This window comes from Typopeltis vanoorti, chromosome 15, assembly GCF_054136105.1.
Source record: "Typopeltis vanoorti isolate ZY-2024b chromosome 15, IOZ_Tvanoo_1.0, whole genome shotgun sequence".
NCBI classification, from domain to species: domain Eukaryota; kingdom Metazoa; phylum Arthropoda; class Arachnida; order Uropygi; family Thelyphonidae; genus Typopeltis; species Typopeltis vanoorti.
Window position 1 is genome coordinate 42,373,542 of NC_143563.1, and position 14,376 is coordinate 42,387,917.

The window sequence follows — 14,376 nt, forward strand, 5'->3', positions numbered from 1 at the left end:
TTAGTGGTATATCTTTATGAATTTTAGGGACTCCATATATTCTAGGCACTAGTGGATGTTTGGACTGTAAATTTCTTTTGAGTTCCTCAGACCAATTTGGTATATTCTTGATAAGTTCATTGGTTTTGTTGCAAGTTCACCAAGTGAGGTCTCTGTGTGTAGGTATCAGAATCTTCAAGGCTTTTCATTTTGTTGTTATAATCTTCCGAGTTTAAAATCACTGTTGCATTGCCTTTGTCTGCTTTTATTATGACTATGTGTTTGTATGATTTTAGTTTATTAAGGGCTGCAAATTCTGTTTTTTGTAGGTTTTTTTGGTGGTAATTTGCAATTTAATAGCAATGCTGCACTTTGAATGCGAATTAGATCTGCTCTCTCTCCTGGTATATTTCTTATTCCTTTTTCAATATGGGCCATGATATCAATTTTCAGGACTTGTCATGGCATTACAGCAAAATTAAAGCTTTTCATAAGAAGATTTGTTTCATCCCTTGTTAGAACTCTTGAGGAGAGGTTAATTACTACTTTGGAGTGATCTAGATGTTTCCTTTTTCTTTTAGAAAAGAATTGAATTTTTTGATTAGGTTGAGTTTTTTTCTTTTCAGACACCATTGTAGCTTTATTGTATGTGATAGTGTCTATGTTATTCCATAGTTCTGACGGCAGTGATGTGGCCAGTTCGTTATGTATATTACAGATGTCCTGGGTTAATCTTGGACAATTCTGCTCTAGTAGCTGCAATTCTTTCTCTCAATATAGCTAATTCTGTTGAAAATTTATTTATCACTAGGTTAGACTATAATAGATTTAGTTTAATCCTTTATCCCAGTGAGAGCAAAAAAGTTTGCGCCTGAAAATATCTTCAGGACTAAATATAGTGTTGTACTATCTTATCCAGTAAGTAGTGCAACACCAAGGCAACTCGTGGCAAAGGTGGAGCAAGCTACCAGGCACTTCGAGAGCAAACTTTGTTTGCTCTCACTGGGATAAAGGATTAAACTAAATCTATTATAGTCTTACCTAGTGATAAATAAATTTTCAACATCTTTCTCTAAATCCAGAGTAATTTTTAAAAAAGGTGATAAACCTTTTGGCAACTCCCATAGGCACAGATGACTTGCTACTGCTTCTGCCTGGTATCTCCAGCTCTGGGCCTGGCTCCCAATGAAGAGACCTCAATAAAGGTCGAAACTAGTCTGGGTAGATGGCCAATCCCTTTAATGCATAACAGTATACATATCCACATAGGAAATGTGTTTTGCATTATGGGAGATACTGGGTTAGAAGTGCCTGGTAGCTTGCTCCACCTTTGCCACGAGTTGCCTTGGTGTTGCACTACTTACTGGATAAGATAGTACAACACTATATTTAGTCCTGAAGATATTTTCAGGCGCAAACTTTGTTTGCTCTCACTGGGATAAAGGATTAAACTAAATCTATTATAGCTAATTCTGTTCTTTTGTATATTCTGTTGGCCTTATTGGAGTTGAATGCAAGTTTGATTTTTATGAACTTGGGAACAATTTTGTTGTCTCTACAACGGATTAAAAATATCAAACGGTTGATAAAATTCTGCTTTTTAATGCTTTTAATTAAAGATTATACTATAAAGAGGACTTTAATAATAACATGCGATACCTTTTGAGTACATGCATAAGAGTAATATATGACTTCTGTATTACTTCAACTTTGGTATCTCTTCTGGGTCTGGTTCCCGCTGATGAGACCTCAATAAAGGTCAAAACCAGCCTGGGTAGTGGCCTTCTCATAATGCACTGAATTAGACACATATGAAAGGGTTTTGCGTTGAATCATGGGATACTAAGGCAACGGATGTGAAGTCATTAGTCTACATACAAATAGTCTAGTCATGAAGATACTTCACATGCAAACACTGTTTACTTACACTTAGATAAAGGATTGAACCAAGAATATAATTTACTGGTTTAATTTTTTAATTTAATTTCTTGGCATCTTTAATTTATAGTATAACCACATGAAAAAACTTCCAAAAACTAAAAAACAGTTTGAAGAGGGTATCATAGGAGTTGAAGACATTGTCAGTACATTGCATAATGTATTTGCTATTATGAATGCTGATGCATGCCTACTTACAATCTTTATAAGACAACTGCCTCTTCTATAGGATGCAATCCATCCAAGAAGACCTAGAAAAATATTATTTCATATAAATAAAATGTATCCACAATTTTAATTTAGCAATTCTAAAGCATTAACTTATTTATTATGCAATTATTGAATGGTATTTTTTTTTAACTGTAGATATTTTTAGTGATATAGGAATAATTAATAAAAAAGTATTATTAGTTCACATTTAATAATTTTACATAATTTTTTACTATTATATTTTTAAAATGTTCAAAGTACCTTTAACAAACAGCTGTTTTCATACATTGTTTTTTTAGAGTTGGTAAACATTTCTTACTAATGACTCAAAATATAAGTTAAATAAATCTGCTAGCACAACATGGAAAACATAAATAAAAATGACAATCCTAAAATTTAGATGATTGTAAGTTGAATATTCAAAAGAGCATCTCAATAATGAATTGTTCAAAAGTGATAAGTGAGTTTACAATATCAGTTTATCAACATGTCCTGCCTATTTAATATTTAAGGTTTTTTCACTATAACACCAATGGAACAAAACGAGAAATATATTTTGCTAAATTTTTTTAATGGCAATCTTAAAAGCAGAATTAATAACTGTACAAAAGCACATTATGTTAGTTACGAGGATTGTTTGAAAAGTTTGGTAAAAAATAAGTTAAATGCATTTTTTTTTTTTAAAAAAAAACACCTTTATTTCTCAACATAGTCTTCATCAAGGTCTACACATTTGATCCAGCAAGTTTCCAATTTTTTCATCCCATCTAAAAAGTAGGATTTGTCAAATTGTGCAAAATAGTCATTGACAGCTTGATGACATCCTTGTTCGAAGAAAATTTTTAAGTTTGGGAACAAGAAGAAGTCACACAGGGCCAAGTCAGGAGAATACGGTGGATGTGGAACTAATTCAGTGCATTGTCTTGATGAAAGAGCACTTTTTTGTGAACCAATCTTGGCCATTTTTTCTTCAGTTCTTCTTTTAAACAGTCCAACAATGATACATGATAGACTCCTGTTATTGCCTTACCATTTTCCAAATAGTCTATCAAAATAATTCCTTGGGTATCCCAAAAAAACAGCGGCCATGACCTTCCCAGCTGACAAAACAGTCTCTGCTTTTTCAGTGCTCCTTCACCGGGCATTGTCCATTGTTTTGACTGCTGCTCGGACTCAGGTGTGTAGTGATGGATCCAACTTTCGTCTACAGTCACAAATCGACACAAAAAACCTGCACATTGCAATTAAACATAGCCAAACACTACATTGATATGTCTTTTTGCATGCGTTTTTGATCGACAATCAACAATCACGGCACCCATTGTGCACACAGCTTTTTCATGCAGGATATTATACACCCATTCAGTTGAGATGCCTACAATCTCAGCAATGTCGGGCATTTTCACTCGGCGGTCTTCCATAATAATACCATGGATTTTGTCAATCAATTCCTTCATAGTAACCTCAGTTGGGAGTCTGGAGTGCACTTCATCTTCAATGGACTTACAACCATGTTTAAATTCATTCATCCAAAAATAAATAAATAGTCTTTAATGCTGGTGCAGAGTCCCCATGAACTGCATCTAACTAGCCTTTGATCTGCACAGCCATCCACGTCTTCAAATAAAAGTGTTTTATCACTGCACGATACTGCTTTTTTTCTCCATTTTTATGAAAAATGCAAACGCAATCGTTTTAAATGTTTGCCAAACGAGTACTATGCATCGCATGTGGAAAAAATTTTGCCAGGGGTCATGAAAAAGATGATACGTGCCAACACTGGTATGAATGAATGAATTGTGTTGCCATCTACTGGAAATTTACCAAACTTTTCAAGCAATCCTTGTATTAGAGGAAATTATTTAAAATTGTAAAACGGGCAAAAGAAATCAAATTCCTGATTATGTACTTTCAAGGAGTGTACAGAATATTATAAAAGGCATCATGTACTAAATGCTATGAGCAATTTTCTCCAAAATAAGCAGTTATCTGCAATGACTACAATCAGTGCCATAAGTAGGCAGGTGCAATGGTTGCACAGGCACAGGGGCTTGAAATAGAGTATAAAAAAATAATCAGTATTATATTTTAATTTTCAAAATTTTGCTGCTGTGGAGGTCAGTTCTATAATGTTTGTGGTTAAAGTTAAAAATTAACTGACCTATTTCTGTCATATTTATTGTTCTATCTCCCCCCCCCCGCTAAAAAAAAGGGAGAGGGGAATAAAATCTTGCACAGGACCCATGAAAAGCTAGTTATGGCACCGACTACAATACTGTCAAATCTTATAATTCAATCTTCGAAGATGCTTTTAACTGCATCAATCCACCTTGATCTTGTCCTCTAGCTTTTTTTTTTCCTGACATCAAACACTTGTTTTGCTAACTTGTCTCTTCTATTCTGCTTAAGCAACTAATTAGATTAGCTGTGCTCACACATTTTTGAATTACAAACAAAAACCAAGTTTTCCTTCCTAATAATTATTTTTAATATGATGCTACTACTGATGTCATCTGTTCAATCTCCTATTTTTTTTTTTTTTTTGATCTCTCATACCCACTGTGTAGTCTTTAATCAAATGTTTGATTTCTAAATCCAACTCAAATCCGCAAGTTAAAACTGGTTTGAACTGCTGTATACAACTAGTTTAGTGTTTTGGCTAATTTCTTCTTATTATTATTATTACTATTTGAGACCTCCAGGGAGTCAAGGGCTCATCGAGGGAGGCTGTAAATTACCCAACCCAGCTATCATACCTGCCCTTGAATTCATTCACACTAGATGCACTCACTGCCTAAGGGCAAATTATTCCACTCACTCACTGCTCTCTGGGAGAAAAACCTAGCTCTTACCCCTTTCTTGACTGCAAATAAATTTAACTTCCATGGATGCCCCCATGTTCTCTCTCCACCTTCCATATAACGAAAAATTTCATCAGTTGAAATGTAACACCTATTCAAAAGTTTATAGACTTCTATCATATCACCCCCCCCCTCTTTCTCCTCTTAACCAGAGTCTGTAATCCACATACTTGCAATCTGTCCTCATAATCTAAATCCCATAATCTGGATATAATCTTTGTAATTCTTCTGTGCACCCTTTCCACAGCTTCTTTATCCCCTTGGAAGCTGGGAGACCAAATCTGCCCACAGTAATCCAAGCGTAGACTTATCAAAGCCTTATAAAGAGGCCAAATTACTTGCTTTACACGTCAAGGTTTGCTTCACCATAGCAATTATCCTCTGAGTTGTATTTGCAACTTTCTATGTGACCGTTGAACTTTAAATTCTTATCCACCAATATACCAAGATCCCTTGCCTCTTCAGTTTCTTGTAGCATAATCCTGCTAATATAATATGCCGCTGGAACTTTACACTTACTAACATTAAACTGACAGCCATTTTCGTTTGCCAGGATTTCCAGTCTATTTAAATCATTTTGTAATTGCTGAATATCAGTAGCATCCCTGATTGCCTTGCCTATCTTCATATCATCAGCAAACAATTGCAAATCGGATGATAGACCCTGCTTGATGTCATTAATGTATAGATTGAACAATAATGGCCCAAGGACTGAACCCTGAGGTACACCACTGGTTACCTTAAATCTTGCAGATTCACACCCACTGTATACCAATTTTTGATATCTGTCTGTTAACCATCCCCTGACCCAAGTCAATAGATTATGTTCCAATCCCATATTCTCCAGTTTACACAACAACCTATCGTGTGGTATCCCATCAAATGCCATAGAAAAATCTAACATTATCATGCTGTATCCATTCCCTTTATCCAACTCAGCCATAATACTGTTAAAAAATATGAGCAAATTGCTAAAACATGACCTTCCTTTAGTAAACCCATGCTGTTCCCTGCAGAGTACAGAATGTTTGTCTACCCATTTCTGTATGCAAACCAACTTCTCTAAAATCTTCACTACCACACCAGAGATACCAATAGGTCGGTAGTTAGACACATCAGTTTTTGCACCACCCTTGTGCAATGGAACTATTCCTGTGGTATCAATCCTGAGCTGAGACTCAAGTTATACAAATGTGTGAAAGGCCTAGCCAATTCAACTGAACATTCCTTTAACAAACAGGCAGATATTCATCTGTTCCTATTGACAAATTCTTATCCAGGTTATGCAAGAGCTCTTCAACCTCATTTTCATGAATCTCTAACTCTTCATCCAATGTAGCAGTAGCACTACTACATACACCTGGTTGATATATCTTAGCAAAGTGAGCACTCATTAACTGAACAATTTCCTTAGCTTCTGACACTCATGTACCATCTTCATTCAATAAAGTTATTCTTCCACATTCATTCTTTCTTTTGCTTGTGACATAACGATAAAATTCTTTTAGACTGCCTTTAGCTTGCATGGCCAATTTCTTTTAGTATTGTGAGAAAAGCTAAAACGGAGTTTTAGCTTTTCTCACAATACTAGTTACTTTTCTGGCCTAAGCTTTATATATTTCATAACTCCTCTTATTCCAAAAATTATTCAACTGCCTTTGTAAAAATAATCATAATTTACAATTATGAATCTTTTCACAACTGTTTCTCTATGTTAGTATTTCATCAGTTTCGGTTTTGTAACCAAATATGATCTCGGCACTTGCGATGTGCCTGATAAAAAAATTAATATGTATGTTTAAAAAAATGTAAAGTATTTAAGATTAATTATATTTATCAGATATATGATAATTAGAATAATGAATCACTGAAAAATATTACAATTCACTTGTTAAGTGTACAGCAATATCTGACATAAAAGCAATCTGCTTTCACTAATGGCAAATGGTCAGCCATTATCGACATCTAGCTTGCAGCTTAGTTGAATAAGTGTCCATGCTCATTAAGGAGGTTGATGAACAGCTGAGAGTGTTCAGTACCAAGGTAATGATGATGATGATTTATGATTTTAATGGTGCAAGGACAACAAAAGGTTGTACTGCACCATATCAAAGATAATAGCAGTACACAAGGTAAGACAATCACAAACATCCATGTCCACAACAGGATCTGAACCAGCAAGTTGTTGATTGGAGAGCAGATTTGTCCTGGGGGGGGGGGGGGGAATGAAGAGAAAAACAACTGTTTTTTTCTAGCCAAGAATTTGTGCTTCTTGTAATTAAACTGTCTAAGGTAAGAATATTTATACTCAGTGTAACAGTGAGGATGAATGTAAAATATAAGCTAGATGAGAAAACTGCATAATCTCATGGAAGTTAAGAAGTTTTATATTTCAAGAAGTCTGATAAAGAACTGACTAATGAAATTTATTATTTTTTTTTGTAGGAATTTGTTGTCAAAAACAATGTTCAGTCTGGTAGACTGATTAAGTACATGTTAAACAAATGAATAACAGAACGAGTCAGTGAGAGAATGAATTTATCTGCTAAAGAAAAGGAGATTTCAAAATATAGTTTTTATTTAGAAGTTCTTAGATCCAAATAATTTTTGTAGTTACTAATTTAATTATATTTACCATGTATGTAGTTTTATTTAATTTCATTAAATATATATATGAGGTAGGTTCCAAATATTTAGGGCCTGACATACAAAATTTACACAATTTTAAACAGTGTGCATGACAGATAGCACATCTATGGGGAGCTAGGAGTATGAGTTTCAACTCTCTACCTGCGTCATTCAGTTTGAGGCACTCATTTGACACATGGCACACTAAGTGGCTGCAATGTTAAAAATTGAGTACTGCACTGTGATAAAGTTTTTCACCAAAGAAAGGCTTCCTCCAAGTGCTATCAAACAGCGATTGGATGATGTTTATGGAGAAGCTTCTTATTCCACCACGAAGGAATTGGCTAAACAGTTTTCCCAAGGAAGAGAGCACATCAAAGATGATCCATGTGATGGTTGGCCTGTGTAAGTGATGACTGATGTTTCTTGTTGAGGAGGAAGAGCTTAATAACAGACAGCTGAAGCTCAAAGAGATCTCAGCAAGGTTAGAGCTTTCTATAACAACCATCTTTTGCATCATTCACGAGAAGCTTCACATGATGGTCAGTGCCCCAACTTCTCTCTTCAATTCAGAAGGAGCAACATGTGACCTCTTCCCACAAGTGTTTAGAGCTTTGCCAAGGGAATCAGAGAGAAGCGCTGGAATCTATTATCACCAGGAATGACACCATGATCCTCTTTCCAAAATAGAATCCATGGAGTGATGCAAACCACAACCAAGAAAAGCTAAGACCACTCACAGTCCACCAAGAAGATCATGGCAACAATCTTTTGGGATTGCTGGGGAATTCAGTTGATTGACTTCAAGGAAAGGAATACCACCATGAATGCAGAATATTATGCTTCACTCCTGCACGATGCCATAAAGGAGAAGAGATAAGGAATGCTGGATTCGTGGTGTTCGCCTGCTTCACAACAATGCTCCAGTCCATATGGCTGTTGGTGCAAAGGCTGCAGCTTCCAGGAGATTGAATACCCACCCCACAGCCCAGATCTAGCACCCAGTGACTACTACCTCTTCTCGAAACTGAAGAAAATTTGCAGATGACAATGAGGTGAAAGATTCGGTTTTAGGCCATTTTGCAGACAAAAGTAGACTATTTTTTCAAGGGAACAGAAATGTTAATTCAAGATGTGAAAAGTGTGTTGAAGTAAAGGGAGATTATGTTGAAAAGTGATGCAGTTGTTTTCTTTCTATCACCTCTAAAAGTAAGTCAAGCCAGAAACTTATGGAACCACCCTCATATAAATATATTTTTTTTTATTTGGTCATGAATCAGTCATTTCCTGGATTGTATAAGGAATGAAGTTAAAAGTCATTGCACCAATCAGATTAAGCTCGTATAAATTTACTTAACACAGTGTGAAAACAGTAAAGTGAATCTGATTGCATCAAGTGTGGAAACAGCATGTACAAAAATAAAGTGATTTAAAACAGCATCCTATCAAATCAGTTTTGCTTATTCTATTATCTATATTTAATTTGCCATCTTTATTAAAAATTTTGCCTAAATGGCTGAAATATTTTATTTGTTCTATGTCAAGAATGCGGTTTGTTTTCCATGTACATGACTATTTTCATAGTGTCATTTTACTGCTGATTTTTCTGCTAAACGTGTTATGGCAGTTATTCAAATAAGTTAAGGAATCCTGAAGACATGTGCTAGATCCATTTAAGAAAATAATATCAGCATAAAGTAAAGAGCTGATGATGATTAAACTGATTAAACAGCTGATTTGATATCAGGTTTAATGCCACTTTATTTCATGATGTATCCATATAGAATGATGAACAGTGAAGTTAGTGCACACTGTAAAGTCCAAATTTGGCACCCACTATTGATGGATAAAGAACTTTACAAGTATTATATTTGGGGCTGGTCTTAAAATAATGTCTTCCAGGATTTTGGTAAATCAATATAGCCATTGAAAGTGTTTCACTACTACTACTATTGCTAACTACTACTACAATGAAACAATTTAAATGACTTTTCAATTCAAATTAGAACTTTAGATCTTTTGTCTGTTATAATTTGAACTGTTTCAATTACTCACTGTCATGTGTAAACTGTAATACAGTAAACTATAATACGGCAAAATATGTCAGTTAGTAAACATCTATTTATAATTTACGAATGCTAACCAGAGACGTAGTGAGGCTATGGCCAATGTGGCCATGGGTGCAAAAATTGAGATTTTTTTTTTTTTTTAGAACACAGCAATTTTCTTTCCTGGCCATAGGCGCCAAAATTCCTCACGACATCTCTGATGCTAACAGAGTTCAACTGAAATGGCTATTCCTTTGACCAGGCTCTACCGTGCATTTTAAAATTATGTCAACACTTAAATGGAAAAAACATTTCTTGTAAAATTATATCTGATCAAAAAATAAATAAAATTTAATTGTTCATTCCATATAAGTGTTAACATAATTTTGACATAGCCTGTATAATGCAAGTCTCTGGACACAGATTCCACAGGAGTAGAAAGAATGTACGGTAACCCATTCAGACTATTGGTATCTCAAGAGTGGTGGTGAAAATTTGGAAGTTCATTAGGGCTCACATACAGAAATAGGTTGACAAGGTATCTATACTTTGCAATGAACAACATGGGTTTACTAAGGAAAGGTCACATTTGAGCAACTTGCTCACATTCTATAATAAAGTTACTGTTGAGTTAGATAAGCTGAATGGACTTTGCTAAGGCTTTTAACAGAATACAGAATGGAAGACTGCATAAATTGGAGAATATGGGATTGAATTATAAATTATCTGCATGGATAACAAGATGGCTGACTCACAGATATTAAAAAGTGGGTCTACAGATATTGTGAGTCTACAAAATTTAAGGTAACCAGTAGTGCACCACAAAGATCAGTCTCTGGTCCATTGTTATTCAATCTTTACATTAATAATGACATTGAGAAGGATTTGACAGGCAACATACAGCTATTTGCTGATGATAATGCAAAGATAGGTAGGGTAATCAAGAATGCAGCTGATATGCAATACTTACAGAATGATCTGAATAGGCTAGAATTATGAGCATGTGAAAATGGCTATCAGTTCAATGTTAGTAAATTAAACTGCATGGGATTATGCTAGAAGAAACTGATCGACCACGAAGTTCAAGAGCCATAATAGCAAAGGTTGAAAACAACTCAGGATAATTGCAATGCAGAAACGAACCTTGACATGTAAAGATAAGGAAGACATTTTGCCTCTTTACAAGGCCCCGATCTCACTTGGACTATTGTGCGCAGCTCTGGTGGCCTGGTTTCTGTGGTGATTATGATACAGTGGGTAGTGAGAATATTAAAAATTCTATCAGGATTGTGAAATACTGATTATGAAGATAGACTGAGAATTTATAGCCATGAATTCTTTGTCTTGTTTTCTGTTATCCATGGCTATAAATTCTCAGTCTATGATTGGGACTTGCAAACTTCTGAAAGGGTCATAGAGGATATCTGTAGATGGAAGTTTTTGTTTTATTGAGGGTAGAGAAAAAGACAAGAGGGGCACTATTCAAAGTTGAGAATGAGTGGTGAGTGCAAATAGTGTGAATGAATTCAAGAACAGGTATGACAGCTGGTGTGGGTAGTATGTGACCTTCCTTGATGAGTACCTGACTCCCTGGAGGAGTCTCTTAATAATAATAATAATAAAACCATCTGAAAGGCATTGTGACTAATGTATCTGGGAAGCACAGACAGCTAGTTCTTTTATTATTAAATACTGCCTAAAGTATTTAATGTGTGAGGACCACTAAGGAAATAAAAATGCATAATGTACAGCCAAACAACTAGTTTGAGAATGAAGGTGGCTATATATACAAAGGAGAGTGAATTCGTTACTTTCTCATCTGTCTGTACATATTTCATTTAGTTTCATCTGGTTATTTGATCTGTAAATTAATTCAAATGTGTGACTGGAGAAAAATAGGACTATCACTACTTTTTAACTGATGCCTTTATTTTCTCTGATTCACTTGCAATTGCTGTGACAGCTGAATATGATAATCCTGTCTTTTGCCAGTCATGTTCATTTCTGTCTTAAGCTTATCACCCTTCATTTATTTATTTCACACTTTGGTGCACTTTCAAGTTTTTTTTTGGGTTTTTCTAGAAAGTTTTAGCCAGTCTAAAGCCAGTGTCCACACTGTACAGCACCACATATGGGAAGAAGGAAGCAAAGCACAACTGCTAAGAGCCATAGAGCATGCAGAGTATTGGGATAAAATTCCTGTTCTCATTATTTTAATATGAACTTAACAAATGAAAAATTTTATCATTTTCCAATTACCACACAGAATTTTATTTATTTATTTTAATATTCTCTGCTGCTATGGGACATACATTTTCATATATGCAAGTACTAAGAATATGCACAGTACAGCACCACATATGGGAAGAAGGAAGCAAAGCACAACTCCTAAGAGCCATAGAGCATGCAGAGTATTGGGATAAAATTCCTGTTCTCATTATTTTAATATGAACTTAACAAATGAAAAATTTTATCATTTTCCAATTACCACACAGAATTTTATTTATTTATTTTAATATTCTCTGCTGCTATGGGACATACATTTTCATATATGCAAGTACTAAGAATATGTTGAATGCATAATTCTAGCCACACAAAAAATTAAATGAAAATGATTAAATCATGATTAAAATTAATGCATAAGATTAATAATTAATATAGAAATAACTGAGAAAAGTAGGAGTAAAGACGGTTATAATAAAAAAAATAATAAAAACATTTTTGTTTCAAAACTGTAATGATATAGTTTTAATTACATTAATGATATTGGGCAGGATTTGACAGACAACACAGCTATTTGCTGATGATGCAATGATAGATAGGGTAATCAGGAATGCTGCTGATATGCAGTACTTGGAGAACGATTTGAATAGGCTGGGATTGTGGGCATGAGAAAATGTATGTCACTTCAGTGTCAATAAATGTAAAGTCATTCACTTCAGTGTGATTAGATATCCAATGTCGTATTATATTGGTGGAATAATGCTAGAAGAAACTGATCATGTTAGGGATCTTGGAGTGTTAGTAGATAGCAAGTTGAAGTACAGGAGGCCATGTAGCAAAGACTGCAAATATAACTCAAAAGATAATTGCAATGTTGAAACAAACTTTGATATAAGATGCCAGTTTGCCTCTTATAAAGAAATTATGCACAGGTCTGGTCTCCTGGTTTCAGTTGTGATTCTGATATAATTAATTATATCAGAATGTAGTGGAGACAGAGAAAGTGTAAAGGAAAGTGTTAAAAATTATATCAGGATTGGAATAATGATTATGAAGACAGATTGAGAATTTGTAGACTGTAGGCACTAGCAAACAGGAGAAAGAGGGGCAATATGATTAAGACTTATAAACTTCTGAAATGGTCATACAGAATTTCAGTTGATGGAATGTTTCAATTTATGGAGGGTGGCAAAAGGACAAGAAGGCATCCTTGGAAGCTAAGAATGAATGTTGCTAAGAAGGGAGTGAGGGCTAGATTTTTCTCTCATAGGGGTGCATGACTGGAATGGATTACCATTGGATGTTGTGTGCATGCAGTGTGAATGAATTCAAGAATAAGTATGTTAGCTGGTGCATGTAGTATCTGGCCTCTCTCGATGAGTCCATGACTCCTGGAGGTCTCTCTTAATAATAATAATAAAACCGGTACAAGAGCTAATAATAAAAACATGATTAATTACACAATCTAAAACTAGGAGATTAAAAAAAATTATATCCTAAAAAGTAGAAAAATATAAATTCATAAAAAAAAAATCTACATTTTGAATAAGTAGCATATCTCTGAGCATTTCTTTATAATTAACAAAGAATGTACCAAGTGAAACCAGATACAAAGGATTTCTTTACAAGTATAAATTAAATTTATAAATACTTGGTAATAACAACAGCAATCAATTACTGATACTGATATAGTAAAAAAATAAAAATAAAATAAATATCTGAATTAAATCCTCAATGCTAAAAGTCTGTTTATATAGTATACTTATCAAAGGAATTAGTCAACCTCTGAGTAAGAAAAAGACATCACTTACTGAAAGCTATTTTTAATCTCTGCCTTCGGTATTATATTACCACTTAACATGTTATCCAATGTACAGCTTTTTAGTTTCGTAGAGAACATTGTAATTTAAAACCAGAGAGAGAGAGCAGGAAAATAGTTCTCTCCATAAATTTAATGACTTATTTCTCTACCTTATTACCCAACAGCTGAATTTATACATCACATCAGTGAAAAATATTATAATATGGATAATCTAGAATTGTCCAGTGAGAAATTTTAGAAACTAGTTAAAAAAAAACATAGGTAGGGAAAAAAGTGATCACTAAGCTGTAATATATAAGAGAAATCAATTTTAATAAACAAAAGAGATGAGTTACAACATATTTGACTAGTTGGCTAGTCTTAGTACACATAACTAAGACTAGCCAACTAATTCCCAATTAAATAATTAATAAAATTTGTTTTGCCAATGTGCAACAATTTAAGATTTTTTTTTTAAATTTACTCCATTACTCTCACTTTATATTAACAGTACTTAAAAGTACAGTACAGAGTACAGAGAAACATAAGGAACTTTTTTTTTTCAAAGTTTGAAAGCAAAAACAATAACTTTCAACAATGATTCATAACAATATATAGGTTATTAGTTGAAAGCAGCATTAGCAGCACACAAGTTTGAAATTATTATAATTATCAGTGACTAGCTAGC

The 14,376-nt window shown here is 34.2% G+C and overlaps 1 protein-coding gene across 1 annotated transcript in view; it reads right to left on the bottom strand.

The window, feature by feature from the left end:
• The window catches only part of LOC150098699 (tetraspanin-18-like), a 71,839-nt gene that overhangs the window by 36,053 nt on the left and 21,410 nt on the right, over window positions 1-14,376 (bottom strand). The window contains exon 4 of the mRNA XM_090404962.1: window positions 2,116-2,168. Within this exon, the coding sequence (XP_090261088.1) occupies window positions 2,116-2,168 (53 nt within the window). The remainder of the gene's footprint in view (window positions 1-2,115; window positions 2,169-14,376) is intronic.